The sequence below is a fragment of the Ostreococcus tauri genome (assembly GCF_000214015.3).
Source record: "Ostreococcus tauri WGS project CAID00000000 data, contig chromosome 06, whole genome shotgun sequence".
NCBI classification, from domain to species: domain Eukaryota; kingdom Viridiplantae; phylum Chlorophyta; class Mamiellophyceae; order Mamiellales; family Bathycoccaceae; genus Ostreococcus; species Ostreococcus tauri.
This window is the reverse complement of record NC_014431.2, coordinates 360,670-387,800: the sequence shown is the minus strand read 5'-3', so window position 1 is coordinate 387,800 and position 27,131 is coordinate 360,670. Positions and strand designations below refer to the sequence as shown.

At 60.2% G+C, this 27,131-nt stretch overlaps 20 protein-coding genes across 20 annotated transcripts; 10 read left to right on the top strand and 10 right to left on the bottom strand.

The window, feature by feature from the left end:
- Nucleotides 1-2: 2 nt before the first annotated feature.
- OT_ostta06g02350 (unnamed product) lies at nucleotides 3-866 on the bottom strand (the record flags this gene model as incomplete). The annotated part of the gene is made up of 1 exon (XM_003079821.1): nucleotides 3-866. The coding sequence occupies one exon, from the start codon at nucleotides 864-866 to the stop codon at nucleotides 3-5; it is 864 nt and encodes a 287-aa protein (XP_003079869.1).
- Nucleotides 867-1,908: 1,042 nt separating this feature from the next.
- On the top strand, nucleotides 1,909-2,889 carry OT_ostta06g02340 (Myb domain, plants; the record flags this gene model as incomplete). Its single annotated transcript, XM_003079818.2, has 1 exon — nucleotides 1,909-2,889. The coding sequence occupies one exon, from the start codon at nucleotides 1,909-1,911 to the stop codon at nucleotides 2,887-2,889; it is 981 nt and encodes a 326-aa protein (XP_003079866.2).
- A 348-nt stretch (nucleotides 2,890-3,237) lies between these two features.
- On the bottom strand, nucleotides 3,238-3,783 carry OT_ostta06g02330 (unnamed product; the record flags this gene model as incomplete). The annotated part of the gene is made up of 1 exon (XM_003079817.1): nucleotides 3,238-3,783. One exon carries the CDS (start codon nucleotides 3,781-3,783, stop codon nucleotides 3,238-3,240), a length of 546 nt encoding a protein of 181 aa, XP_003079865.1.
- A 210-nt stretch (nucleotides 3,784-3,993) lies between these two features.
- On the top strand, nucleotides 3,994-6,513 carry OT_ostta06g02320 (Glycosyl hydrolases 36; the record flags this gene model as incomplete). The annotated part of the gene is made up of 1 exon (XM_003079815.2): nucleotides 3,994-6,513. One exon carries the CDS (start codon nucleotides 3,994-3,996, stop codon nucleotides 6,511-6,513), a length of 2,520 nt encoding a protein of 839 aa, XP_003079863.2.
- Nucleotides 6,514-6,589: 76 nt separating this feature from the next.
- On the bottom strand, nucleotides 6,590-8,011 carry OT_ostta06g02310 (Zinc/iron permease; the record flags this gene model as incomplete). Its single annotated transcript, XM_003079814.1, has 1 exon — nucleotides 6,590-8,011. The coding sequence occupies one exon, from the start codon at nucleotides 8,009-8,011 to the stop codon at nucleotides 6,590-6,592; it is 1,422 nt and encodes a 473-aa protein (XP_003079862.1).
- A 334-nt stretch (nucleotides 8,012-8,345) lies between these two features.
- Nucleotides 8,346-8,975, top strand: OT_ostta06g02300 (Basic-leucine zipper domain; the record flags this gene model as incomplete). The annotated part of the gene is made up of 1 exon (XM_022984026.1): nucleotides 8,346-8,975. One exon carries the CDS (start codon nucleotides 8,346-8,348, stop codon nucleotides 8,973-8,975), a length of 630 nt encoding a protein of 209 aa, XP_022839227.1.
- A 180-nt stretch (nucleotides 8,976-9,155) lies between these two features.
- On the top strand, nucleotides 9,156-10,451 carry OT_ostta06g02290 (Cobalamin (vitamin B12) biosynthesis CobW-like,C-terminal; the record flags this gene model as incomplete). Its single annotated transcript, XM_003079812.1, has 1 exon — nucleotides 9,156-10,451. The coding sequence occupies one exon, from the start codon at nucleotides 9,156-9,158 to the stop codon at nucleotides 10,449-10,451; it is 1,296 nt and encodes a 431-aa protein (XP_003079860.1).
- A 465-nt stretch (nucleotides 10,452-10,916) lies between these two features.
- OT_ostta06g02280 (FAM173 family) lies at nucleotides 10,917-11,477 on the top strand (the record flags this gene model as incomplete). The annotated part of the gene is made up of 1 exon (XM_022984025.1): nucleotides 10,917-11,477. One exon carries the CDS (start codon nucleotides 10,917-10,919, stop codon nucleotides 11,475-11,477), a length of 561 nt encoding a protein of 186 aa, XP_022839226.1.
- Nucleotides 11,478-11,588: 111 nt separating this feature from the next.
- On the bottom strand, nucleotides 11,589-12,599 carry OT_ostta06g02270 (Lactate dehydrogenase/glycoside hydrolase, family 4, C-terminal; the record flags this gene model as incomplete). Its single annotated transcript, XM_003079811.2, has 1 exon — nucleotides 11,589-12,599. The coding sequence occupies one exon, from the start codon at nucleotides 12,597-12,599 to the stop codon at nucleotides 11,589-11,591; it is 1,011 nt and encodes a 336-aa protein (XP_003079859.2).
- Nucleotides 12,600-12,822: 223 nt separating this feature from the next.
- On the top strand, nucleotides 12,823-13,065 carry OT_ostta06g02260 (Heat shock factor binding 1; the record flags this gene model as incomplete). The annotated part of the gene is made up of 1 exon (XM_022984024.1): nucleotides 12,823-13,065. One exon carries the CDS (start codon nucleotides 12,823-12,825, stop codon nucleotides 13,063-13,065), a length of 243 nt encoding a protein of 80 aa, XP_022839225.1.
- Nucleotides 13,066-13,154: 89 nt separating this feature from the next.
- OT_ostta06g02250 (Quinonprotein alcohol dehydrogenase-like superfamily) lies at nucleotides 13,155-14,501 on the bottom strand (the record flags this gene model as incomplete). Its single annotated transcript, XM_022984023.1, has 1 exon — nucleotides 13,155-14,501. One exon carries the CDS (start codon nucleotides 14,499-14,501, stop codon nucleotides 13,155-13,157), a length of 1,347 nt encoding a protein of 448 aa, XP_022839224.1.
- A 158-nt stretch (nucleotides 14,502-14,659) lies between these two features.
- On the top strand, nucleotides 14,660-17,800 carry OT_ostta06g02240 (DNA topoisomerase, type IA, central region,subdomain 2; the record flags this gene model as incomplete). Its single annotated transcript, XM_003079807.2, has 1 exon — nucleotides 14,660-17,800. The coding sequence occupies one exon, from the start codon at nucleotides 14,660-14,662 to the stop codon at nucleotides 17,798-17,800; it is 3,141 nt and encodes a 1,046-aa protein (XP_003079855.2).
- An 84-nt stretch (nucleotides 17,801-17,884) lies between these two features.
- On the bottom strand, nucleotides 17,885-18,437 carry OT_ostta06g02230 (unnamed product; the record flags this gene model as incomplete). Its single annotated transcript, XM_022984022.1, has 2 exons — nucleotides 17,885-18,127; nucleotides 18,162-18,437. The coding sequence occupies 2 exons, from the start codon at nucleotides 18,435-18,437 to the stop codon at nucleotides 17,885-17,887; spliced, it is 519 nt and encodes a 172-aa protein (XP_022839223.1).
- A 318-nt stretch (nucleotides 18,438-18,755) lies between these two features.
- OT_ostta06g02220 (Peptide chain release factor) lies at nucleotides 18,756-21,332 on the top strand (the record flags this gene model as incomplete). The annotated part of the gene is made up of 1 exon (XM_003079805.2): nucleotides 18,756-21,332. The coding sequence occupies one exon, from the start codon at nucleotides 18,756-18,758 to the stop codon at nucleotides 21,330-21,332; it is 2,577 nt and encodes an 858-aa protein (XP_003079853.2).
- Nucleotides 21,333-21,380: 48 nt separating this feature from the next.
- OT_ostta06g02210 (unnamed product) lies at nucleotides 21,381-21,881 on the bottom strand (the record flags this gene model as incomplete). The annotated part of the gene is made up of 1 exon (XM_022984021.1): nucleotides 21,381-21,881. One exon carries the CDS (start codon nucleotides 21,879-21,881, stop codon nucleotides 21,381-21,383), a length of 501 nt encoding a protein of 166 aa, XP_022839222.1.
- A 399-nt stretch (nucleotides 21,882-22,280) lies between these two features.
- On the bottom strand, nucleotides 22,281-22,760 carry OT_ostta06g02200 (unnamed product; the record flags this gene model as incomplete). The annotated part of the gene is made up of 1 exon (XM_003079804.2): nucleotides 22,281-22,760. The coding sequence occupies one exon, from the start codon at nucleotides 22,758-22,760 to the stop codon at nucleotides 22,281-22,283; it is 480 nt and encodes a 159-aa protein (XP_003079852.2).
- Nucleotides 22,761-22,879: 119 nt separating this feature from the next.
- On the bottom strand, nucleotides 22,880-23,517 carry OT_ostta06g02190 (DnaJ domain; the record flags this gene model as incomplete). Its single annotated transcript, XM_022984020.1, has 2 exons — nucleotides 22,880-23,470; nucleotides 23,512-23,517. The coding sequence occupies 2 exons, from the start codon at nucleotides 23,515-23,517 to the stop codon at nucleotides 22,880-22,882; spliced, it is 597 nt and encodes a 198-aa protein (XP_022839221.1).
- A 603-nt stretch (nucleotides 23,518-24,120) lies between these two features.
- OT_ostta06g02180 (Protein of unknown function DUF506, plant) lies at nucleotides 24,121-25,017 on the top strand (the record flags this gene model as incomplete). Its single annotated transcript, XM_022984019.1, has 1 exon — nucleotides 24,121-25,017. One exon carries the CDS (start codon nucleotides 24,121-24,123, stop codon nucleotides 25,015-25,017), a length of 897 nt encoding a protein of 298 aa, XP_022839220.1.
- A 128-nt stretch (nucleotides 25,018-25,145) lies between these two features.
- OT_ostta06g02170 (WD40/YVTN repeat-like-containing domain) lies at nucleotides 25,146-26,219 on the top strand (the record flags this gene model as incomplete). The annotated part of the gene is made up of 1 exon (XM_003079802.1): nucleotides 25,146-26,219. The coding sequence occupies one exon, from the start codon at nucleotides 25,146-25,148 to the stop codon at nucleotides 26,217-26,219; it is 1,074 nt and encodes a 357-aa protein (XP_003079850.1).
- Nucleotides 26,220-26,275: 56 nt separating this feature from the next.
- Nucleotides 26,276-27,045, bottom strand: OT_ostta06g02160 (Small GTPase superfamily, Rab type; the record flags this gene model as incomplete). The annotated part of the gene is made up of 2 exons (XM_022984018.1): nucleotides 26,276-26,878; nucleotides 27,007-27,045. 2 exons carry the CDS (start codon nucleotides 27,043-27,045, stop codon nucleotides 26,276-26,278), a joined length of 642 nt encoding a protein of 213 aa, XP_022839219.1.
- Nucleotides 27,046-27,131: the final 86 nt, after the last annotated feature.

The window sequence follows — 27,131 nt, the reverse complement described above, 5'->3', positions numbered from 1 at the left end:
TATTACTCCGCCGTCTGCAGCGCGATCTCTCGATAAATGTACAGCGCGTTCGCGTCCAAACCCGCTCGCGCGAGGCACAAGCGCGACACAACCGGGGTCGCAGCCTCCTCGACCCCTTTAAATGCCATCGCACCGAAGCGCTCATTTTTCGAGCGCAACATCGCGAGTACGAAGGCGAAAAATCGTTTCGTCATTGTCTCATCACTCGCGTCGTCGTCATGCCGCTCGGACATGGTGATAAAACCTGTGGAGATGAAGTTTTGAAGCGCTTTGCTTCGCTGCACGCACGCCGCCACGTCGCTCGACGCGCTCGACGCTAAACTCTGAAACACCTCCATGATACCGAGCACGAGGGGGCGATTGTCGTTTAAAAATGAACGCTCCAAATTTCCGAGTAGCTCGTACTTGCGCAGCACCCTCGACGCGCTGAATTCCGCTCCCGAGACGCATGCCATCGCCTCGAAATACGCCGTCGCCACCTCTGGATTCCGCATCGTCAACGCGCGCGTCTCGTCGTCCCCCAACACGATCAATTCCTCCCACGCCCTCCCCCCCCGCCCGTCCGCGACGTCAACGAGCGCGTGCTCAAACGCCCGTCCGCACCTCGAAATCGCTCGAAGCGTCGCGACGATCGCGTCGCCTCTTCGCGGGAGCACCGCCGCCGCCGCGCACGCCTCCAGCTCCCTCCCGAGTCCATCCAACGTCGCCTCCGTCGCCGCCACCTCCCCCTTCCCCAGCGCTCGCGTCACCACACGCACCGCCCAAACGTCCCGTCGCGCGCGCGCGTGCGCCTCCGTCCCGAGCGCGCGTCGCGCGACGTCCGACCCGTACGTCCCCGCGCGCGAGAGCGTCCGCGGTCGCGCCATGGCGAGCTCGACCGCGTCGTCGTCCGTCCGACCGTCCACCGCGCTCGGGCGCAGACACGACCACGCCGCGCGCGGCGACGCGTCCATCGCGCGATGGACGCGTCGACGCGACCGATCACGCGCGTCGCACGATGCGCGCGATGGCGCTGTTTCTCACGCCGCGTACATCATCATCATCATCATCATCATCGTCATCATCCACGGCCGAGGCATCGGCGACCGCGCGTGATCGGCGACCGCGCGTGATTGGCGACGACTGCGCGTCGGTGGCGACCGCGCGTCGGTGGCGACGACGCGTCGTCGGGAGAATGTGCGTGACGCGACAATCGATCTGCGTCGTCGGCGAACACAACACGCGGCATCGGGCGAGAGATTCGCCGAGAATCTGTGAAAAAATCACGTGAAAAATCGCCTCCACCGCCGGGGGGGGGACTCCACCGAGGGGTCACGACTCGTGACGTGACCCGCGATCTCGATCTCGTCGAGATCGCCGATCGATGCCGTCGTCGGAGATCTCTTGAGTCGTGACTCGAGGATATGTTGATGCGAAAAAGCGCGAAAAGGCGGCTCGCGCGCGAAAAGCGCTCGAAAAAGCGCGCGCGTGGATCCTCTCGACAGCGCGCGACGTGCGACGACGCGATCGATCGCGCGCGCGTGCGAATCGACGGACGTCGCGCGTGGCGTCGTGGACGTCGGTCGAGCGCGCGATCGTGTCGGGGCGCGCGGCGTGGGCGCGGGGAGACGAAGAGGGGAATTCATCCGCGTGCACGACGCGCGCGCGGGCGTCGAGCGGGGCGTCGCGCGGTGGTGGACGCGCGACGTCGGGGGCGGGCGCGCGTGGACGGAATCGCGCGTGGACGTTTTCGCTGCGTCACGGCGTCCCGTCGCGGTCGTCGGGGGGAGGAGGGGAGATCGCGCCCGTGCGTGGATCCCGAGGAGCTAGGTCGGCACTAGGTCGCGTCCGTGGAGGGGGAGCTTTTTGAGCTTTTTGAGCCGACGCACGCGCGCGACTCGAGTCGGCGGATCGATTCGTACGGGCGCGATGGGAGATCAAGGCGAGGCCCCATCGAGTAATGATACCGGTGATGAGGCCACGGTGACGACGAACGACGCCACGAGCGATCCGACGACGACGGAGGGGAAGGCGGTGAAGACGCGCAAGCCGTACACCATTACGAAGAAGCGCGAGCGATGGTCCGACGAGGAGCACGCGTTGTTCGTAGAGTCGTTAAAAAAGTACGGACGCGCTTGGAAAAGGATTGAGGAGTACATTGGGACGAAGAGTGCGGTGCAAATTCGGTCGCACGCGCAGAAATTTTTCGCCAAGCTACAAAAGGAGCAGATCGTCGCGAGCGGAAGCGAGGGCTCTGGGAGCACGCGAAAGCGTGGAGCGGATCGATCGACGTCGCAGAGCAAGAGAAGCAAGTCTAGCTATGCGACGGATATCAATCTTGAGATTCCGCCGGCGCGGCCTAAGAAGAAGCCGGCGCATCCGTACCCGAGGAAGGCGACGTCTCAGCAGCCGAGCGGCGGAAGCGGAGAGCGAGACAACTCTGGTGGGACTGGTAAGAGCTCCGGTACGGCGCAAAAGTGGCCTACCGAGGCGAGTCAGGAGTTTATCGCTAGTACGTCGTCGAGCGCCGCGATAGCAGCCGTGCTTTCGGTCGCTTGCGATAAGATGCAGAACAATTTGCATCAAGAGTTGCGGCAAGGATATTTTGGAATACCGACCGGCATGCAACCGCAGCAGGGAATGTTTGCCCAGCCTGGGATGTTTCCGATGAACGCGATGATGAGTCCGTTCGTGGCGATGAACACCGTCTCCGGCGCGCCGACACCGCCGCCGATGACCAATCCACAGCAATTTCTTAACTACGCCAACTTCTTCAGCAACTATTGGCCTCAGTTCGCCAACGCCGCTAACGCCAACGCTGTGAATGTGATGTTCCAACAACAACAGCAACAGCAACAGCAACAGCAACAACAACAACATAAACAGCGGGCGGGTGGTGAAACCAAATAATGTGCAAGTATCGCCCATCGAAGATTTTTTTCCCGTACAGTGCACTCCAACCCACACAATTCATCCTGGTCATCGATGTACATGTATTCTATAACATTCATTCAAGGATTCTTTTGAGTATCGTTGACGTTGGAACGTTTACGATCCACGCCAAGTCGTACTGTAAGTTTACACATAGGATTCGGTCCTTTTCCAAGAATGTAAATTGACAATTCTAAATCTTGATTCCTATCGACATGGCGGCCAGCCGTGTCCTAATGCAAGCACCGGTCCGGTGCCACGTTTCCCGATTGCCAACTGGACGTCGTCGTATCGCTCGTCGTGAACTTTCGAGGCGACGAAACGGCATCAACTGTCTCGATGTAAGATTTCCGAGCGCATCTCCTCGCACTGTCGTCGCGTTCGCACGATCTGTTCGCACACGTCGAGAAATTCGCGCGGAATGTCTTTCAAGCTTCGCCACGGCCCGCCGGGCAAGTTCGAGGAAAGATCCGCGATTTCCGCGTCCAACTCAGCCTCACGCGTGCGCTCAATCATCACTGCACGCATGTTTTCTTCATTTTCGATCGCCTCTCGCATCTGTCGTAAGCGTATCTCCCTCGACGCGTCGTCTCGTCTCTCCTGTTCCCGCGCTTCGCGCTCCGCGCGCGCCGCCGCCGCCGCCGCCGCTCTCTGTCGCGCCTCCATCTCCTCCAGCGTCTGTCGCGCCTCCGCGTACTCACGCTCGACCAACGCGCGCCGTCGCAGCGCCGCATCTCTCGCGTCGCGCGCCGCATCACACCGTTCCGTCGCGCGCGCGATCTTCTCCAGCGTCTCATCCACCAATCGTCGCTCCGACGCCACCCGCGTCTCCGCCTGTCGCAGTCGATGCTCCAGCGCCTCCACGGCGTCCATCGACGCGGGCGACGACGCGAGCGATCCTTCGCCCGCGCGTCGTCGTCGCGCGTCGCGCGTCGTCGTCTCGCGCGTCGTCGAGGGCGCGTGCGCGTACATCACCCGTCGTCACCCCGTCCGAGAGCGCGGTGTCGATCGATGCCACGCCGTCCGAGACCACGAATGGGATCGATCGCGAGTGACGACGACGACGACGGAGACCGACGGGCGATGCGTCTCGCGCGCCGAGGCGACGCGGTGACGCTCGACGACGGCGCGCGGACGAGGGATGTGTTTCGTGAGCTCGGTGACGCGTTCGAGCTCGCGATCGAGGACGAGGCGAGGGATGGGACGGCGACGACGGCGACGGTGCATCTGCGAGGCGACCGCGCGCGAGCGAGACATCGGGAGAGATTGTGCGGTGAGATGGTGTGCACGGCGTTCGTCGCGAGCGCGCGGTGTAAGCTGTGGTGGATGGCGCCGACGTGGGGACACGGAGGGGAGGACGTGGAGGCGGAGACGCAATTCGCGTTGATGGAGCTCGAGGACGGCGCGGCGTACGCGTGCGCGTTGCCGACGAGTGGGGGGATATTTCGAGCGACTTTAGAGGGTACTTCGAAGGGGGAGGTGTGGATGACGGTCGAGAGTAATTGTGAAGAGGAGAAGGCGATCGATGTAGATAACGTGATGGTTCTCGCGTGCGCGCAGTCGCCGTACGAAGCCGTCAAACGGGCGATGGAGGAGTGTCGACGTATCTTGGGGACGTTCGAGCTCTTGGAGAATAAGAAGGTCCCGGAGACTGTGGATTACTTTGGGTGGTGCACGTGGGATGCGTTTTACACCGACGTCACGCCGGATGGGATCGAAGAGGGGGTGGAGACGCTCAAGAGCGGCGGGACGCCGGCGCGATTCGTCATCATCGACGACGGTTGGCAGAGCGTGTTGCCCGATAGAACGTATCGTAAAATCAGCAAAAAGGAGGGTACGGTCCCGGATGCGAACGCCGTCGTCGTGCCCCCGCCGACGACAGCGGCAACGCCGCCCTCGGGATTCTTTGCCGCGATGGCTGCGTCGTTTTATTGGAATCGGTTGCATGCGAGTAGGTTTCGATCCATCACATGGCATATCTTTCGCTGGTTGATGAACTACGTCTTCTACGCCACCCTCAAGGCGGTGGTGTCGAGCATGAGTAATTTTCAGCACCGAGTCTATGCCGTCAAGGCGAATCCCAAGTTTCAGAAGCTGCACGTCATGGCACGGGGGCTGCCGAAGTCGATCTCGCAGCGCGTGCTTCCAAAGTTTTTCGTAAAAAAGTTAGCCGGACTCACGCCGCCGAGGCCGTCGCAGTTAGATCTTCTCCCGGAAGCCGAATCCGTGGATGGATTGGCCAAGGTTGTTCGCAAAATTAAGACGGATCTTGGCGTGGAGTACGTGTACTGCTGGCACGCGCTTTTGGGATATTGGGGTGGTATTCATCCGGATGAGGAAAACGTCGCAAAGTACGGTTCGGTGATGAAGTACCCGCGGCACACTCCCGGTTGTTTGACCGTCGAACCGTCTCAGGCGTGGGATCCTCTAACGGTAGGCGGGGTCGGTGTCCCTAGTCCGGACGCTTTACAGCACTTCTACGTTGTCATGCACGATTATCTGTCCGAGTCTGGGGTCGACGGAGTCAAGGTTGACGCGCAGGCGGTGATCGGCGCGTTGGGGTACAAAAATGGGGGCGGTCCAGCCTTTGCGAAGCGCGTCCACGCGGCTCTTGAGGAGTCCGTTCGTGCGCACTTTCCCGATAACGGCATCATAAACTGCATGTGTCACTCTACAGAAAACATTTACAACTTCAAATGGAGCGCGTTGGCTCGAGCGAGCGACGACTTCTACCCGGGCAACGAGGCGAGCCACACCGTGCACATCTCGAGTGTGGTGTATAACTCTGTCTTCTTGGGTGAGATCGTGCTCCCTGATTGGGACATGTTCCAGAGTCAACACGTCGCCGGGGGATTGCACGCCGCGACACGCGCCATCGGCGGTTGTCCAGTGTACGTGAGCGACCATCCTGGCAAGCACGATTTCAACGTTCTTCGTCAGCTCGTCTTTCCGTCGGGTAAAGTGCTTCGATGCCGTCAACCAGGTCGTCCTACGCGTGACTGTCTATTTAGAGACGTCAATCGCGACGGTCGCACCGCGCTCAAGGTTTGGAATCGTAACCTTGTCAACTCAGTGATTGGCGTGTTCAACGTTCAAGGCGCGTATTGGTCTCGCCAGACGAATCAATTCGCGAGCCTCTCAAAGCCCATTTCTCCCGTCACTGCTGAGCTCCGTCCGAGAGACGTGGAGGGGATTGCCGAGAGAAGTGCTCCCGACGCGTCATTCGTCGTGCGTTCGCACCGAAGGGGCGAGATTCGAGTCCTTGGTCTGAAGGAATATACCACCATCATGCTTGCGCACAAGGATTGGGAAATTTTCACCGTCGCGGAAATTCTGCGAGCCGGTGACGTCGCATTCGCCCCCATCGGTCTGAGTGCGATGTACAACGGTGGTGGTGCCATCATGAGCGCCGACGTCGCAACCGACAGCGCGAACGTGTGCGCATACGGCGTAGGCGAGCTCGTGTGCTACGCCTCGCGCACGCCCAAAATGGTTGACATCAACGGTCAAAGCAGCGGGTTTACCTTTGATCCGCGCACCGGGACCGTGGGCATCGATCTCGGCCCTAGCGAGGGGTTTCATGAGTTGAAAATCAAGTGGTAGCGATTGAGCGAGATCTTAACGGGAATGTAATATGAATAACAATGACTACTTGGTACCCAAATTCGGTCCGCTCACATTAGTGCAAATGTGCGTTTGAGTCTCCACCATCGACAGCGACCGTGCAATGCTTGTGATTAAGGAGCACGAGACTGATGGCGATAACGCCGACGATGAACGTGAGAATACTTGTCGCGCGAAGACGTGGTGAAGTCGCGCTCACTGATACTCGGGGCATGCACTCCGCTGCGGCGATTTGCAAATAGACTCCAGCACCGAAGGCAAGCAGAAGTCCATGCAGGAAGTCGTTTTTATTTCCCGATCCAACACTAATGAGGACGCCAAGAATGACACTCATGCCGGAAACGAAGTTTAAGCTCAGCGTCGGTAACGGCGCGAGATCGCCCTGGAAGGGGTCTACGAGTACCAAGTAATCAGCGAGCTCTTGAGCGATTTCGTGATACACAGTCGCGGCGGTGATCGACCATCCCATAGTGGTGCCACAGTTCAGAAAGCCAAAGCCAATGAAAATACCATCCACTAGGTTGTGCGTGAAATCTCCAAGAATGATACCACCTCGAACGCGATACTTGTGTGATTTACACGTATCGCAGTCATCTCGAGCGCCCTTGGCCGCAAGTTCTTCGTCAGTTGTCTTTACTGTATTTCCACGAGAAGGGAACACAACAGCAATAGCAAAGTCGATGAAATAGGCCATGAGAAAGCCGAAAATCGAAGCGGAAGCCCACCACGCGGTTTGCTCTGCCTCATCTGAGCCAGCAGGTTTGATTAAATGCGTGGCTTCGTAAAACATCAGATAAAACGCAGCTGAAAGAAGTGCACCGGCGGAAAACGAGTTAATAATGCAGCTTACCAGTTCGGGAAACTTTTTCTGCTTCTCGGCGATACCTGGGACGAGAAAGGCTACACCACAAAGTGTGACAGTGTTGACGACGATTGCCGCTCCGATGGCGTTGGCCCATGGTTTCGACTTCGTTACGGTGGAAGTTTCCGGTAGCGAAGCTTTTGGCTCCACATCATTGCCGTTGAGGTCCTTGAGATAATGCGCGTCGCGCTCGAACTCGGTGGGAATGTGCTCAGTGAAGATTGAGACGGCGGCGATGTCCGTCGTATTTATCTTGAACGGCGTCGTGTGCCAGGAGTTGCTAAATTCAAGGTTGACACACCCACTACCTGGTATCAAAACACTATCTCGTGTTTTAACAGTCGGGCAATTTCCTCCGATCGCAGTATCACCGATGCTCTCGCGTGCTTCGAGCTCATCGTGTCCCGCGACGCTTTCGCCGTAGATGACCATTTTCATGGTCGCGTCCGCGTACGCGTCGGCCACCTTTTGCGCCTGCCACACGTATTCATTCTCCGGTGTCTCAAAGATTCCAGCCCATTCGAAGGCGCGCGCGTCCAACGCGCGCACCCCGCGCGTCACCAGCGCGCTCGCGACGATCGCGATGCCACCACCGAGCCCGCCCAACGCCCGCATGGTTCGCCCGCGTCCTCGCTCGCCCCTCCGCGCGCCGCGCGTCCGTTCGCCCGTCGCCGTCCGTCTCGTCATTGTTTTTCACCTCCGTTCGCGTCGTCCGCTCTCGCGTCGTCGTCGCCGCGTCGCGGTCCGTCGTCGCGGTCCGTCGTCGCGCGCGGAATGCGAACCGCCGAAGACGACGTCGCGACGTCGAGGGGCATCGTGTCGAGTCGTGACTCGACATCGATGTCGACACCGATGTCGACATCGATGTCGACACCGCGGCGGCGCCGAGAGCGGGGCGCGACGGGCGCTCGGGCCCGAGGGCGGGCCCGAGGGCGGCGCCGAGGGCGAAATGCGCGTCAACGGCGCGGCGGTGGGGCGGAGCGACGCCGACGCGTCCGCGTCCGCGTCCGCGTCGTGCCCGTCGACGCCCACGCGGACGAAGGTGACCGAATCGGGGACTGGAAGAGACAATCGCGCGGCCGTGCGACGGTACCGCGAGCGAAAGCGGATGGAGGAGCGAGCGCGACGCGCTGAGTGTGAAAGACTGCAGAAAGAGAACGAAACTCTTCGTGGACAGCTGCGGACGACGGAGGCGGAGTTGACGCACACGAAGTGGTTGTTGACAGTCGTGGCGTGGAAGTACGACGTGAACTTGATGGATATTCCAGTGCACAAGCCCTCGACGGCGATGGTGCCGATGGAACACCCGAGAGGGGACGATGAGGACTTATTGCGCGTCGCAGACGAAATATCGGAGAAATCTGCGCGAATCACTGAGACGGAGCGCCCGCGAGCGCCGAACTCGAAACCACCCATCTCGCCGGACGAACTCGAGCTCAAAGACTTTTTAGAGGAGTATTTCACGCACGGAGACGCGTGCCCGTGCTTTGACGGCATGGACACGCGCGAGCTGGCGATTAATTCCGCGATGTGCTTGCCCGCGGCGCACCACGGGGCGCGACGACACCGCGGCCTGTGATGACGCACGCCGTGATGACGACATCTTTATGTGAGATGACAGTTTCGATTTCCTGTAATGTAATACGTACACGCCTCGTGTTCATCACGCATGACGACACTCGACAATCAGGATAAATCGACGTACTGTACTGAAACGAATTCGATCACGATGGCATCCATCGCGCGCGCGCACGACGCGATGGCGACACGGACCGACGCGAGTTCTTGCGGCACGAGAGAACTCGACGCGCGCCCCGGACGCCTCGAACGACGACGCGATAAAATGAGCGAAGAAGAGACCTCGCGCGTGCCGGTGACCATCATCACCGGATTTCTCGGCGCCGGCAAGACGACACTGCTGAACCACATCTTGGAAGACGCGAGTCATGGCTTGCGCTTCGCCATCATCGAGAACGAATTCGGTGAGGTGGGCGTGGACGAACGGATCTTGTCTGAGAAAGCGGACGAAGAGATCATCGAAGTCATGAACGGTTGCATCTGTTGCACAGTGCGTGGTGATCTGGTGGTGGCGCTGAAAAAGCTTTACTCGAAGATCGCGCAGTTCGACGCGGTCATCATCGAGACGACGGGTTTGGCGGATCCGGCACCGGTGGCGCAGACATTTTTCGTCGACGATGAAATACAATCAAAGTTTGTCCTGGATGGAATCATCACAGTAACGGATGCGAAACACATTCTCGCTCGACTTGATGATGAAAAACCAGAGGGCGTGGAGAACGAAGCCGCCGAGCAAATTGCTTTCGCCGACCGAGTACTTCTTAACAAGACTGACCTGGTGTCCGATACCGAGCTCAAAACCATCGAGACCAGGATCAAGCAATTAAATCCAAGCGCTGAAATCTACCACAGTGAGCATTCCAAAGTTGATCCGAAACATTTGATCGGAATCAATTCTTTCTCACTCGAGAAGACCTTGAAGATGGATCCCGAATTCCTTAACACGGAGGGCGAGCACGAACACGACCCATCCGTGTCTTCGACGAGCGCGAAATTCGAAGGGTACCTCAATATCAATAAATTAGAGAGTTGGATAAGTGACATCATTCAAACAATGGGTGCGGATTTGTTTCGGTACAAGGGCGTGCTTTCCGTCGCAGGTATGGATCAAAAGTTTGTCTTTCAGGGTGTCGGAATGTTGTTCTCTGGCGGTTTCGTCGACGCCACTTGGGCAAAGAATGAGCCACGCGAATGTCGATTCGTCTTCATCGGAAAGAATTTGGATAAAGGCGCCCTGATCAATGGTTTCATGGACTGCAAGTGTTCCTCCGAGCTTCGCTTCAAAGTCGGCGACAAGGTTCTCGCACAGGTCGGGGCCGACAGCGACGACGGATACGTCCGAGGCGTCATCCGCAAAACCTGGGATTCAGGTAATCCTTACCAAATCGAGCTTCACGACGGTAAGAAAACAAAGGTGTGGGGGCCGGTCGATGAAGACGACTTCGTCAAAGCCGCATCCGTCACCGTCGAGGCGTGATTTTTTCCATTTCCGCGCGTCGCACCGCAGAGGAATCTTTTTCGCTCGAGACGGGCACTAATAATACCGCCAATACAATGCCGCCGTCGAACGCACGCGACGGCCACGTCCGATGTTTTCAAATTTAATTTCAATGACTCGATATTTAAACGTCACGCGCGCGCGCGCGCTCTACCTCAAACAGTGCTCGGGTTTATCGTGTTACTAAGTAACTCGGCGTTGGTGCGCACACTTTATTGGAGCGAAACAACTCGGGCGGCCCGTCGAGACGGTCTCCCCGTTCGTCGTCGCTCGCCGCCGGGCCGCGTTGCGAAAGAAAATCGCGCGCGGTGCCGTTGGTGTGATTGAAGCGACCACGTCCGAGCTCGGCGCAGTGTTCGGCCGTCAAACTCTTTCAACAACGCGTGCTTGACTGTGTAGAGACACCGCGAGAAACTACGCGGCGCCGCACACGTCGGCGTTCCGATGACGGACGCCGCCGTCCCCGCGCCCCGCTCGCGCGCGAACGACGAACACGACCTCGGTCCCGTGAGCGCCACGCCCGCCCTCATGGTCGAGCGCTTTCTCGATTTCGCCGACGTTTCTTCGTCCGACCTCGTCTTCGACCTCGGCTGCGGTGACGGCCGCGTGTGCGTCGCCGCGTCCGAGCTGCGACGCGCGCGATCGGTCGGGGCGGAGATTGATCCAAAAGCGCTCGCGAGCGCGCGCGCGAACGTCGAGCGGGCGAACACGAAGATTGGGAGCGCGTTGGCGGAGATTAGAGCGACGAGCGCGTTCGACGTCGACGCGAGCGAGGCGACGGTGGTGTTCTCGTATCTCTTACCGAAAGGAAACGCGCGGTTGGGGGAGAAATTATTGAGGGAATGCGCGCCGGGGACGAGGGTGGTGACGTACGTGTTCAAGATGCCGGATGAGGAGTGGGGCACGCGGTTGGTGAAGTCGGAGGCGTTTTCGTCGACGCGAGAGCGGAAGAGCGGAGGCGTGGACGCATCGGCGTACAATAAGCTGTACCTGTACGTCGTTTAGTTTGTAGTATAATAGCGGTGTTATTGCAGAAGGGAGTTTTCAACTCGAACCGACGTCGCGGTCGTCGAAACGCACGTCAACGCCGCGGTGTGAAAAACATTGGCGAGCGTTTTAGGCACCCTTGATGAAGTCGACGCCCTTCTTGATCTCGGACTCGAGCTGCGGCATCATCGCATCGAGAGCGGATTGCTCGTAGGCGCTGAGCGTGCCGAGACCGTGGACGGTGTCGACGCCGTCGCGGCCGAGAGTGACCTTGGAGGAGAAGTACGGCACCTTGGTCACCTTGGATTCGACGTACGTGCACTCGACGATGTTTGCCTCGCCGTTCTTCGCGCGAAGGCACGCGTCGGCAAACAGAGCGCCCGCATACGCCATGGAGAGCGTGGCGGAGCCCTTACCAGCCTTGGCGGCGACGACTTCGGTACCGCCGTCTTGCGTGCGCTTGGTCAACGCGTCGATGTCGTCCGCGGACAAGTTCTTCGCTTGCGGCGTCGCTTGAGAGAACAGCGGAAGGATCGTGATCCCTGCGTGACCGCCGACGACCGGGACGTCGACCTTGGACGTTTCAAGCCCAGCCTTTTCGGCGTAGAAGGTCTTCGCTCGGACGACGTCCAGCGTCGTCACTCCGAAGAGCTTCTTCGGGTCGTACTTCCCCTTCGCCTTCAACACCTCCGCCGCGATCGGCACCGTCGAGTTCACCGGATTAGAGATCATGTTAATCATCGCGTTCGGGCAGTTATCCGCGATCGCCTCGACCAAACCCTTCACGATGCCTCCGTTGATCGCGAACAAGTCGTCTCGCGTCATCCCTGGTTTGCGCGGCACGCCCGCCGGGATGATCACCACATCGCAATCCTTCAGCGCCGCCCCGAGTTCGGCCTCACCGGCGTATCCCTTCACCTGCGCCGCCGTGTTCACGTGCGAGACATCCGCGGCCACTCCTGGGGTGCCCGCGATGTCGTACAGCGACAGCTCCGTGACGAGCGGATTCATCTTCATCAACAGCCCGCACGGCTGCCCGATCCCACCCGCGGCGCCGAGCACCGCCACCTTGTACCCACGGGACCCGCGCGCGATTCCCGCGGACGCGCGCGCGCTCTTTCGCAGCACCGAGCCGAGCATCGTGCGTCGAACCGTGCCGCCGGGACCGATCGCGGCGCACGAAAAACCCGAAAAATCCCACGCGCCTCGCCCTCGATCGTCCACCGGTCGCGCGTCGCCTTTCGATCGATCGATCGACCGCGATCGAAAGGGCGACGCGACCGGTGAGATGTGTTCATACCGTTCATACCGACCGCGCGCGCGCGTCGCGCGGGAGACGCCGACGGGCGACGCGCGACACGCGATGGCGACGGCGCGACCGAGCGCGCGGACGACGTCCGCGGACGAGATGACGAGCGAGGAGCTGGGGAAGTTCACCGCGTCGCTGTTGGAGCAGATGCAGGGACGGTTTCAGACGATGAGCGACGCGATCATCACGAAGATCGATGAGATGAGCGAACGGATCGATGAGCTCGAGCGAGGGGTGCGGGAGATCGCGAGCGAGACAGCGGGTCGAGACGAGGGCGGTGGGAAGAGGGCGGGGTGATCGAGCGACGCGGCTGGGAGGTGACGGACATCGAGAAGGGGTGAGAGAATGGAGGATGACGTCGCGCGGAGACGGACGCGTTCGTCGTCTTACAACTCGTCGCGAAGGCCCGAGAGCGATGATGGGTCCGGGGCGATGGATTCAGCGGCGCTCGTCGGTTTGATTCCTTCGGAGAAGAAATCCGCGACGGCGTTCCAAGAGTCGGGACGACTCTCCAACACGCGAGCGATCGGGTCGGGAAATATGGCGCTCAGAACGGTGACCCAGCATAAGATGAGCACGACCAGGACGGTGAACCAGAGCAGCAATCGCAGAGTCCACGATTGTTTTTTGATTTTTGTCGCGAGCGCGCTCGCGTCGGCCGATCCGGATAAGACGACGTTTCCTTTTGGGTTCCACGCCATGGCGGTGACGAAAATCATGTGCGCCCGCTTCACGGGCTTGATGAGCGTAAACTTTTGGGCGTCGATAACCTTGACCTCGCCCTCGGAGCTTCCCACCGCTACGAGCGTGCCTTGGGCATTTACTGAGAATCCAGAGATGGGTTCGCTCTTGAAGACGCGCGCCTTGCTAATGACTTTCCACGTCTTTGCATCCCACTTTACGACCCATCCTTCCCCGTCGAGATTGACCCCGGTCCAAGCCACGCTCGTCGAAGCGCTCGTTCCCGGTCCGTAAGCCGCACCGCGGAAAACGACGTTCCTCGCCCGGCTATTCGCGATGGACTCATCGAAGAGCGTTCGCACGCGCTCTCCTCGCTCGACGCTCCATACCACGGCGCCGCGTCCAATGTTACTCGTCGTCGCGTTCTCCGCCGACGTCGTCAGTAAGTCATCACCGTCGGGCGCCCACGCGATGTCGGTTACCGCTCCTTTTTCGTGCGCACCGAGCTCCTTCTCGACCTCGAGCGAGGGCCACAACAAAATCTTCACCTCGCCGCTCTCCAATCCAATGGCTAAACGCGTCCCTTCCGCGTTGAACGCCGCGCACTTAATCTCGCGCTCGTCCGGTGTCACGCTCACTCGCGACGGTAAACCGAGGTCGTTCGCCGGCGCGATCGTCCACGTCGACGAAGACCGATCTTTCCCCTTCTCCTCACCGATCGCGTCTCCGCTCGCCGTCTCCGCCCCGCTCGCCGACCTCCGCGCCCGGAATACGCCGAGCGTCCCCCCGAACGCGCACACCACCTCTTCCCCCCCGGGTCGCACCGCCAATCGCTGCGGTGCGTCCTCATCGGTGTGCGTCCACGCCTCCGCCTCCGCCAGCGTCGTCGTTGACGTGTCAGAGCTCTCGAGCGATGCGATCAAAATTCTATTCGGGATCCCGCTCGACTTCTTCCCACCGCCCCCGGCGAGCAGAGCGGTTCGATCGTCCAGCCAGGCGCAGGCGTAGATCGGTTGGCCGTACTTCTTCGCGTTCGAAGCTCCGCGCGGCATCGCGTAAAGAGCGTTTCGCGTCCGCGAGTGGGGCGGTTTTTCCTAACGACCGGGACGTCATCGTCTATTCGCGCCGCGCGGTCCATCGTCCGACCGTCGCGGACGCGTGCATCGCACGACGACGGCTTCTTTCGCGGATACTCGCGTCGAGGCGTCGCATGCCGAGCGCGAGCGCACAGGGGCGGTCGTCGGTTGGGAATTTGAGATTTTCGTCGTCGTCGATTGCACGCGGCACTTCAACGTCTAAACAAGCGTGCGTACCGATCGAGGCGAGGTCGATGCGATCACGAGTAGTTTTACTCGCGCGAGCGGCGCTCGTTGGGCGCGAGAGTGGGGGTGGGAGCGCGCGAACGTGGACGCGCGCGAACGCGAACGCGAGCGCGGCGGCTCAGAACGCGAGCGAGCAGAGACAGAATAATCGCACGTTGATGATCGTCGAGTCACCAGCCAAGGCGAAGACGATAGAGAAGTATTTGGGACCCGGAGCGAAGGTGCTCGCGAGCTATGGGCACGTGAGAGATTTGCTGAATAAGCAAGGGAGTGTGCGACCAGAGGAGGCATTCGCGATGACGTGGACGTCAACTGCGAGGCAAAGGGCGGCGGTGAAGGACATTGCGGACGCTCTCAGGCAAGCTGACGTACTTTTACTTGCAACTGATCCCGATCGCGAAGGCGAAGCGATATCCTGGCACTTACTGGAGGTGCTGAGGGAAAAGAAGTTGTTGCGAGACAATTTGGACGTCAAGCGTGTGACGTTCGGAGAGATCACAAAGAGCGCGGTTCTCAACGCGGTGGCGTCGCCGAGGGAGATCAACACGCCCATGGTAGACGCGTACATGGCGCGACGCGCGTTGGACTACCTCTTCGGGTTCACGCTGTCCGGGTTATTATGGCGTAAACTGCCGTCGAGCGTGAGCCTGTCAGCGGGCCGGGTGCAGAGTGTCGCACTTCGTTTGATCTGCGAGCGTGAGGAGGAAGTCGAGTCTTTCGTTAGCGAGCCATACTGGACCGTGACTGCGAATTTACTCTCGAAAGATGGTGCCTCGTTTGACGCCGCTCTCACGCATGTGGATGGAACCAAGCTCGGGAAGTTTACCATTGCGTCGAACGACCAAGCTGAGACGTACGCACGACGCGTTCAAGAGTGTGATTCGCTTCGAGTGACGGGTTTGAAGCTCAGTGAGGCTAAGCGTTCGAGCGGACCACCGTTCACGACGTCTACGATGCAACAGGAAGCGAACAAACAGCTCGGTTTTGGAGCTTCGCGAACGATGTCTGCGGCGCAGCGGCTGTACGAAGGCGCCGGCACTGGGGAAGGTTTGATCACGTACATGCGCACAGACGGCACATACGTCGCGCCATACGCCATCGATGGCTTGCGTGATACAGCTATAGAGCTCTTTGGTGCGGATTACGTGCCCGAGTCTCCGCGCTACTTCAAGAAGACGCAGAAGAATGCGCAAGAGGCACACGAAGCGATTCGTCCGACAAAGGCGGGTCGCGTCCCGGCACAAGTGGCAAAGATGCTTGGACCTGGAAGCGACGAGGCGCGATTGTACGCCCTCATCTGGGCACGAGCGATGGCCTCCCAGATGACGCCTGCGTTATCCGATCGCGTCGCCGCTGAAATATCCTCCGAGGATGGCAGTTTACAGCTCAAGGCGAACGGCAACAGATTGAAGTTCCCAGGATTTCTCGCCGCATATAGAACGTCGAGACCCGATGCGCCTCCGCCTTCGAACGACGCATGGTTGCCTGAGTTGCGTGAGAGTGATTCTTTGGCGGTTAATGTCGACGACCAAACGTTAGGTTGCGCTGCGACGTCTCACACAACGTCACCACCGCCGCGGTACACGGATGGTTCGATCGTCAAAGCTTTGGAGGAACGAGGCATCGGACGTCCGAGCACTTACGCCCCAATTTTGAAGGTGCTCGCGCAACGAGAATACGTCGCAAAGCAAGGCGCAGCGCTCATTCCGACCACTCGCGGTCGCCTCGTTTCCGCGTTTCTCACAAATTATTTCGAGACATACGTCGACTACGGCTTCACGGCAAATCTAGAGCAAAAGTTGGATGAAATCACAGCCGAGAACGTGCAGTGGAGGCCGTTGCTCGAGGAATGGTGGACACCGTTCAAGAATCAGATCTCGTCGTTGTCTACACTTCGCGTGAGCGAAGTGATCGACGCCTTGGATGAAAAGCTCGGACAACACCTATTTGGAGAGGAGAAGTACGACGGTTATGTGCATGTGAATCCGGATCAAGTCAGTGACGTGGGAGACGGTACGACGACGTCGACGAATGATGCTCAAGAAGTTAGCGATGCGCGAAAATGTCCGAGCTGTAAGACTGGCCGACTCGGGCTAAAGCCGTCAAAGTCTGGAGGATTCATCGGATGCTCGCGATATCCAGAGTGCGGATTCACGCATCCTCTTCATCCAATTCGCGGCGCCATCGTGAGCGACACAGATGACGCGGATTTCATGGCATCCGACGCGAGCAGCGATGTCTTGCTATATCCTAAAATACTGGGAGTCGATCCCGAGACTGGTAGCGAGATTTCTCTACGACTTGGCCCGTACGGTCCGTACTTACAACTCGGCGAAAAAGCGGCGCCTGTCGTTTCGGAGGATGGCAAAAAGGCGAAGAAACCACCGGCACCGCGTCGTGTAGGCGTAGCGAACATCGAAAAAGACGTGAGCGAGCTGACCTTGGAAGACGCTGTCCGACTTTTTGAGTATCCGAAGGAGATAGGCAAGCATCCGATGACCGAGTCGCCAGTCTCGATCAACATGGGTCCTTTCGGGTACTACGTCGCGTGCGATGGCATCAACGCATCCGTGGGTAAGTCCGTATTAAAGCGCGTCGGTTCGCTCGATAACGTCACATTGGAGGAAGCTGTGGAACTGCTTCGCAAGAAAGCGGAACGCCCGCCTCGAACGCGCGGTAGGTACGCGAAAAAGGCGGATAAGAAGGCGAAGAAGGAGCCAAAGGCGAAGAAAGCGGCCAACGAGCCCAAAGAGGAGAAGGCAAAGAGGGAGCCCAAAGAGAAGAAGGCTATGAAAGACCCTGCGCTGAAGAAACCTCTTACCGCGTTTTTCATGTTCTCCGCGGACGAGCGCGCGAACGTCAAGGCTGAGAATCCGACGTTTAAGATTGGAGACATCGCCAAAGCGCTTGGCGAGCGATGGGCGACTCTCGATCCGGAGCGCAAGGCGAAATACGAGAGCGACGCCAAGGCGGCGAAGGAGGCTTGGACGAGAGTCGCGACGGAAAGATCCAAGGAATCGTCGTCGTGAACGCGCGCACAAACATTGTACAATAGATTGATTCATAAATTCAACGTGAACAAACAACTCGTCGCGTGCGATTTCCTATTTAAACTAAAATCGAAACGGTATCTCGTAACTGTAACTTTTACCCGCTCGCTCACAATCCTTCCCGCAAGTCACGGTGCACGACTTGAGCACTTTTTGCCTCGCCTCCTTGGGCAACCCGAACCCTGTACCGCGCTCTTGTGCGTTCGCGTACTCTCCCACTGCGCGTCCGCAACTTTTCGAGCAAGCCGGAGCGCACGCTCTCAACATGTCTTTTGTTTCCTTAATCTCTCCCACCACCTCCGGCCACTTCGCACGCCGACGCCCGATCCGGCGTCGGTGCCCCTCTCGCCGGTATCCTCGACGCAGGAATAACATTTGTACACGCCTTCGCCGTAATTCCTCGTTTGCGTCCGATGATCTTTGTCCCGCCGTTCGCGTCGTCCATCACCCGCACCTCGAACAACTTCTCAATCGTCCCGAACACCGTGAACGGTTCGATCGGATCGTCCGACGACGATGACGACGGGAACAACTCGCGCGCGCGCGCGATATCGCACGAGCTCATCGCGACGCACAGCGAGAACGCGACGAAGGATTTCTTGAAGGTTTCGCCCATTTCGAAAGAATCCTGTCCCACGCGTCGCGCGCGCGCGAACACCGTTTCGCGCGAACGTACGCGCGCGTGTGCGCCCCTCGTCGTCGCTTGAGGCATCGCGCGCGCCCGCGCGGTTGACGTGCGCGTGGACATCGAGCCCCGACCGTCTCGAACTGCCGTCACTCGCTCGCGCTCTCGCGCGCTCACTCTCGCGCGATGCGCGCCCGTGCGCTCGCGTCCTTGACGGCGCGACGGGCGTCAACCACCGCCGCGTCCTCGTCCAGGCCGACGACGATCGCGGACGCCAGACGAGCGCTCGACGCGCGCGAGGTCGATTCGATGGATTTGCTCGAGTACAGCGCTCGCAGGGTCGACTTGGACGACGCGCTCGCTCGCGCGTACGTCGGGGGCGGTAAATCGCGAGAGACGATCTTACGTCGAGCGGTCGCGGACGCGCAGATGTCGGACGCGAGGCGCGAGGCGAAGGAGACAAATGCAAAGACGAACGCGTTGGACGGCGTCCCGTTCGCGGCCAAGGATAACCTGTGTGCGAGCGTCGGGACGACAGAGGCGGGGTCGAGGATGCTCAGAGGGTACGAGAGCGTGATTGAGTCGACGGCGATACAGCGCATTCGCGCGAGCGGTGGGATTTTGGTCGGGAAGACGAATATGGACGAGTTCGGGATGGGCAGTCACACGCGGACGTCATCGAGCGGGACGACGACAAATCCAGCGTATTCAGACGGCGCAAGAAGCGCCGGGGGCTCATCCGGGGGCTCCGCGGTGGTGGTAGCAAATGGATCGGTGCCGTTCGCGCTGGGAAGCGACACCGGGGGGAGCGTACGGTTGCCAGCAGCGTACTGCGGCGTAGTCGGATTGAAGCCGACGTACGGCAGAGTGAGTCGGTTCGGATTGATATCGTATTGCAGTTCTTTGGACACCGTGGGTGTGCTCGCTCGGACTGTGAGTGATGCCGGAGTTGTGCTCGCGGCCATGCAAGGTGAGGACGGGTTAGACTCCACGACGGTGGCTCGATGCGAGGATTTAGATGCAACAGCAGAACGCGAGTTTGCGATTCGAGCGGCGAGCGAGGACGGTTCGTTCCCGATGAAGGGCGTTCGCGTGGGCGTCCCGGAGGAGTACGCTGTGAAAGAACTGACTCAGGAGGTATACGATGCGTGGGACGAGACTGTGCGCGCGATGGAAGCGTTGGGCGCGGAGGTCGTGCGAGTGACTTTGCCGCACACAAAGTATGCGTTGCCGTGCTACTACATCATTGCTCCGTCAGAGGCATTGAGTAATCTGGCGCGCTACGATGGCATGCGCTACGGCGATCTCAAGGCAGATTTATCGCGTGAGGAATATCTCAAGGAAGATTTTCAAACCGCCATTGCCAAGGCGCGAAGTATCGGATTCGGTCCAGAGGTGCGTCGACGCATCACCGTCGGCGCGTTTGCGCTCAGCAGCGAACGCGCAGCAGAATATTTCGAAAAGGCGCAGCGCGTCCGACGATTGGTTTCGAACGACTTCACGACGGCGTTCGAACACGTTGATCTCTTGCTCACGCCGTCGAGTGTGTCTACGGCGCCCAAGCTTGAGGACTTGGAGTCGCTTTCTCCGGCGCAAACGTACGCTGCGGATGTCATGACGGTGCCGGCTTCGCTCGCGGGTCTACCGGCGATGTCCGTACCCGCTGGACGATCGCGAGTGAGCGGTTTACCGATTGGGATGCAATTTATCGCGCCAAAATTCCGCGAGGCGTCTCTCGTGCGTGTGGGCGCCAGACTCGAGCGAGCCGGAGGACGACGAACGTACACCACGAAGACGGCTCCAGTCATTGACGCATTGTACGCCCAGGGCGAAGCCGCGACGAAGCGTCATGATGAGCTCATCGCCCTCATATCCGCTCCGGACGCTGCGATCGATCGAGTGATCGAGGCGAATAAAGAGCTCGCTCGTCTCGACCCGCTCGTAAAGCAGTACTCTATGGTGAAGTCTCTCCGCGACGAGCGTGAATCGCTCGACGAGCTCGCGAGGACATCCGACGAGAAGGACATCACCGAGCTCGCTCGCGAGGAATTACGTGCGATTGATGCCAAGTTACCGGAACAAGAACACGCGCTGCGCATCATGCTTCTCCCTCGGGACGACGCTGACGATCGAGGTGCGATTTTAGAGGTTCGCGCAGGTGCCGGCGGCGATGAAGCCGCACTCTTCGCCGCAGAGTTATTTCGCATGTACGCGTTACACGCGCGCAAGAGCGGCTGGCGATTCGAGACGCTGAATATGTCCGAGACAGATGGTAAGGGTATTCGTGAGGGGAGCGCGGAAGTCCTGGGCGACGGCGTTTTCGGGCGATTGAAGTTTGAATCTGGAGTGCATCGCGTCCAGCGCGTGCCCGAGACGGAGACGCAAGGACGTGTCCACACGAGCACGGCCTCCGTCGCGGTTTTACCGCACGCGGCGGAGGTCGATATGGACATTCGTGATGAAGACGTACGCATTGAAACCATGCGGGCCAGCGGCGCGGGTGGCCAACATGTCAACACGACGAACAGTGCTGTACGCCTGACGCACCTGCCGACTGGCATTACGGTGGCAATACAGGACGAGAGAAGTCAGCACAAAAACAAAGCGAAAGCGTTTTCAGTATTAAAGTCCAGATTGTATGACATGGAGCGTGAAAAGTTGGCGAACGAACGAGCGGAGCTCCGAAGCTCTCTCATCGGAACTGGCGATCGAAGCGAAAAGGTTCGCACGTACAACTTCCCGCAAGGGCGCGTCAAGGACCATCGCGTGGACGGCAACGTTTCGGGCGACATCAAGGGCTTCATGGATGGGTTTTTGTTGGACGATCTCGTGGATAAGTTGCGAGAGAAGGAAATAGAGGAGAAATTGGACAGATTATCATTGTAGTGCTAGCGAATACAGAAGGCAGATCGGGGAACGTCTCAACCGCCGTCGTCACTCGCCGTCGCTCTCCGTCTTCCGTCTTAAAAACCCGAGAGAGTAAATCATATCCGGAACGTCCGCCCTGAACGTCTTTGGCACCATGGGGAACACGCACGCCATCGCGACGACCCCCCAGAAGACGTAATCCATCACGAACCGTCCAAACGTCCCCACCAACGGCGCCCCCGCGACGCCCACCGCGCACCCGATGACCAACAAAATGTGCCACCACCGAAGCGCTCGGAGCACCTTTCGATGCCTCGCGTGCGTGTACACCAACATCGCCTCTCCCAAGGTGAACCACGTCGCGAACAAGTACGAGATGGTTCGGAATCCAAAGTATTTCGCCACCACGGCGAACGGGATCCACAGCGCGTACTGCAGCGCTTCGTGTCTGAATGACTCGCGCTCGGCGCGCCAGCTCAGGTGGGCTGGGAAGTGGGCGACAAAGGCTCGGACGTCTTGTAACGACGAATTCCGTCGCACGTGCGCCCGAGACGCGGTGGACGACATGACGACGGGGGGAATCCACGGGCGCGCTCGAGTGCGCGCGGGTCGAAAAATCGCTCGACGCGACGACGGGCCGAGAACACCCATAATGTTTGCGACACCTTCTCTTGAATTTTCCTGGGTCAGCATGTATGCCATTGCCACTATTCAAGCCGTGTCAGCGCCATCTAGTGCCGACACGCGCGCACACCGACACGCTCGATTGGCCAAGTGGTAAGGCGTCTCTTTAGTAAGGAGAAGATCAGGAGTTCGAACCTCCTATCGAGCACTCTTGTGTTTTTTGGCACTTTTTGTTTCGTACGGTAAGGTTCCATTCCGAGGAGGTGCACTGCGCGGACGCGTCGATAAGAATGGTTTGAGACACTACATGTCGGAGAAATCTCTCTCGGCGCGTTCTCATATTTATAACTCGCCGCGAATGATGAGCGCATCGAACTCGTCCAGGGCCTCTTGATCGATCAGAGGGTCGAGCGCGTAGGCGCTGATGATGACCAACGCGTCTTCTCGATCGAGTTTGGAGTTTTCCCCTCGATCGATGAGAGTTTTAATAAGCGTCTCCTTCGCCTTGATATCGGTCACGAACAACTTAGCCGCCCTGGAAAATGCGTCTCTGAACCGTCCGAACGTGAGACTTTTGAACAGCGGGCCGTCGTCGGGATATTGCGCCAACGACGAGCCGAAATACCTATCGGCGTTGGCGAGCTTTTCAAAATCTGCGCGAATGTCCGCGACATCTTCGAGTGCCGCTGCGACGCGTTCCTTCGACGCGTCGAGCGCCATGGCACGCTTCGCTTTCAGCGCCTTACGCAAGTCTGGATCGTCCACTGAGGTCGGGATGCACAAATCATCCACGCCCTCGAGCTCGAGTGAGGCGTTCGCCATAACCGTGAGCGCGTCCTGGGTCTCGCCGCGGACGTCCTCCCACTCGGCGCGTAGGGCTCGAAACGTAGTGCACGCGGACCGTGCTCTCTTTTGCACATCCACTGTCGTCGCCGAAGACGTCATCCCAGACTCAGAAACTTTGCGATTTCCTCTTGAACCTCGCGGTCTTCCTCTCCCCCAATCGCGCCGATACTCAACCCCTGCGTCGTCAACACGAACGTCCTGAAGCGCAAGAGGTACTCTTCCACGCCAAAATCGTCGATATCAAAATCCGCCGCCTCGTCGTACGCCGCCCGGAGATCTGAATCGCTCAGAACGTGATACGCCCGGCCGATGTCTTGAAACCGCGCCTTGGCTTCGTCCGTGCCCCCGTGTTTATCCGGATGGTTCGCGAGCGCCAACTTTAAGTACGCGCTTCGAATCTTCGAATCCGTCGCGTCAAACGGCACCCCCAACACCGCGTACAGATCCCTCGGTCGATCGTTCTCGCCCTCCTCGCTCGTCCCGCGCTCGCTCGTCCCCGCCGCGCGTTCCCCGCGCGACCCCTCGCCCTCGTCTCGCCCGCTCCCCTCCTCGCCCTCGCCCGCGGCCACTTCAACCTCAAACGCGTCCCACCCCTCCCCGAGCGCGCGCGCGCGCGCCTCGCTCGCCGGTCTCGGCGACGGCGACGCCGACGGCGACGCGCTGTTCCGCTCGCGCTTCGTTCCGCTCTTCGCCGCCGTCGGCGCGTCGTCCCTCGCGCGCGCGTCGCGCGCATGCACCGCCGCGCGCGCGCGGACGTTTTCACGCGCGCGCGCGTCCGCGTGCGCCCTCGCGCGCCGTCGTCGGCCGCGCCGACGCCGCCGCCGCCGCCGTCGACGTCGATCGGCGCCAATGGCGCACACACACACACCCGATCGGCGCCAATGGCGCGCGCACACACACCCGATCGGCGCCAATGGCGCGCGCACACACACACCCGATCGGCGCCAATGGCGCGCGCACACACACACCCGATCGGCGCCAATGGCGCATCGACGTCGACGCGGTGCCGATTCGCCTCCGCGCCGCCGACGCCGACGACGCCGACGACGCCGACGCCGACGCGCGCGCGCGACGCGACGACGCGCGAGGCGACGACGCGATGGGAAGAATTTACACCCGCGTCCTCGAGCGAGACGTGGACGGGAGACGGGTCGCCGAAAGCGCGACGGCGCGCGCGATGGATGCCGACGTCGGCGGCCGACCGACGGTTCGATGGAATATTCGGCGTAATATTCCCGACGCGCGCGCGCGCGTGGGGCGGCAGACGACGACGCGCGCGAGGACGTGGGCGACGGTGGACGCGCGTGGGGTGGACGCGCGCGGGGGTTGGGGCGAGATGGCGCGCGCGCGGACGCGGGCGACGTCGGGGGGCGACGCGGGCGCGCGGTCGTGCGATGAGATGGATTTTGATTTGCTCTTCGCGGAGGACGAGGCGGAGCGGTCGGTGTCGGTGGAGACGTCGGAAGAGATTGAGGAGAGGAATAGGGAAGGGTTCGATGTGTGTGCGGTCGTCGTGCGGTGCGCGCGGTTGATGTGCGCGCCGAGAACGGAGGAGGCGCGGCGAGCGTTGCGGGCGCTGCGCGCGGCGGCGTTGGCGTTGGGCGACCCGGAGACGTTCAAAGACGACAGTCGACGGGCGCACGTGCGCGAGAGTGGATTGGATAAACTCGCGGAAACGTTGAGGGAGGTTGATCCGGTCACGTTCGGTGGGCTCGAGCGCACGTCGAGCGAGCCGCCGCACGTGGACGACGACGTGCTCACGAAACTCAGTCATTCCTATCTTTGGCTTCCGCCGAGAGCGATGAAGTGCGGTCCGACGTACGCCACCGTGGATGACCGCGTCATCATCGAGCCCAACCTCCGATCGCACTTCGTCGTCGGAAGAGCGACGCGAGAGTACGAGCGTCTCGTGCAAGCGATTCCAAACTGCTTTGTCGGTTCGTACGCGCAGCTCACAGAAATCGTGCACTTCGTGTCTCAGCACATGAACGCTTCTTTTCGCGAGCGCGGTCTCGACGTCCCGCCGTGGCGCCGACCAAGCGCGCTGACGAGCAAATGGACTCTGCGCGCGCCGGGCTCCAGCGTGCCGCCGTCACCGTGCTCTTCGCCAAAAGGCCCGTTCGACGAAGTCGCGACCACGCGCGGCGGATTCGAACAAGTCGCCTTCACGAAACCAAAATTCATTCGTTCAACATTCGCCTTCGCACGAAGCTCCGAGGCGCAGGAGTTTTAACGCGATCGATTTGAGCCTGCATCGCGCCATTCTTGCGATATCTCATTGTATTAACACTTCTTGCTTTGCGAACGCGTCGCGCGCACGTCCACGCGCACCGCGCCGCACATCCCGACGCCGCGCGCGCGATGTCGAACCCACCGCCCGAACCGATCGTGTTGAGGGCTCACCGTTCGGACGCGCAGTGCGCATCGTTCGATGCGAGCGGGGCGCTGTACACGGGCGACGCCGACGGCGAGGTGGTTCGTTGGGACGTCGAGAGACGACGGGTCGTTCATCGTGCGCGCGCGCACGGACCGACGAGCGGCGTGCTCGCGATGGCGCACTTCAATTTCGTCTCGCGCGCGTCGAGTCGCGCGGGCGACGGGTCGGGTGACGATGACGTCCCGACGCGTTGTACGCAGGGACGGGACGGGAGCGTCAAGTATTGGCGCCGAGCGGGCGACGCGAGTGACGATCGCGGGGTCGAGATCGCGTCGAGGACGATTCGGGGCGGAGTTTTTGGGTTCTGTAGACTCGTGAGCGACGGTGGCGAGTTGATCGCGCGAGCGGCGTGCGCGAGGGGATCGGTCGTCGTCGAGCGCGCGGAGACGGGCCGAGCCGCGTGCACGTTGCCGGCGCTGGGCAAAGAGGACGACGAGAGCGATCCGCGAGCTGGCGTCGCGATGTGCATTTCGTTCATACGGAGCGAACACGTCGTTGTTGGGTACGAGGATGGGACGATCGCGATCTGGGCGCTTGATTTCGAATCGGGTCGAGGCGAGGTGAAGTGGCGGAGGCGGACGCACAAGGAATCGGCGCTGTGCGCAGACGTCGACGCGCTGGGCGAAGGATTCGTCACCGGAGGCGCCGACGGGACGTTGGTGCGCTACGCCGTGGACGTTAACGTGGTACCGTTGATGTGTGAGGTCGTGCGAGCGCACGGTCCGTATGCCGAAGTCATAACGAGCTCGAGTAAACAACCGGGCGTGAGCGCGTGCGCGATTCGCGGAGATGGAAAAATCGTCGCGAGCGGGTGTTGGGACGGGAAAATTCGCGTGTACGAGTACAAGCGAAAGTCCAAGGGACGCGTGCTAGCGGTATTAAAGTATCACGCCGCCACCGTGACGGACGTGTTGTTCGCACCGGATGATTCGTATCTCGTGAGCACCGCGCGTGACGGCGCCGTCGCTCTGTGGCCGATTTTTCCGCCAAGCGAATGATTTACTCGTCGTGTTGTATTATCATTAGCTAGGACTAGCGTAGGACTTCGTGTTCTTTAGCAGCAATCTCCGAACGTCCCTTTCGGTTTCGTCTCCTCCTCCGCCGCGATTTTCAGCGAACGACTCCTCAAGACGCCGCTTGATCCCGCAGGCACCGGCGACTTCCCGCGCTTCATGTCCAATGCCCTGGCCACGCTCATGAAAGCTTGCTCGACCCCCTTATCCGTCTTCGCGCTCGTGCTGTGAAACGACGCCCCGATTCCCTTGGCGTACGCCTCGCCATCGTCGTTCGATACCCTCCGCGCCCGCTCCAAATCGCTCTTATTCGCGCACACCGCGATGGATATCTCCGCCCCCGCAATGCGTCTCAGCTCCTTCACCCACGCCTTCGCCCGCTCGAACGAATCCGCGTCCGTGATATCGTACACCACAATCGCCGCGTCCGCGTCTCGGTAATATATCGGCCCCAGCGCGTGAAATCGCTCTTGTCCCGCGGTGTCCCAGACGTTGAGCGTCGCCCGCGCGTCGCTCTCCAACCGCACCGTCTTCGTCAGGTAACTCGCTCGCACCGTGGGCGCTTGCGATTCGTCAAAAGTTGACTGCACGAACCGCACGAGTAAGGACGTCTTGCCGACTCGCCCTTCGCCCAATAAAACGACCTGCGCGATGAAAAACCGAAGCGTCAGTGGAGCACTTTTCATTTGATTCTCTCGCTCGATCATCGCGTCTCTCACGCCTCTTCGCGCGTCGTTACGCGACGTCAACCGCGCGGATTCACCTAGCGTACCTTGTACGTGCTCGACGCCGCGCTCGCCGTGGACGTCATCGCCTAACGACGCGTCGACGTTTGGCGAATGAATGAGTGAATTTCAGTCGCGCGTCACCTACACGCAACACGTCGACGCCACCGGG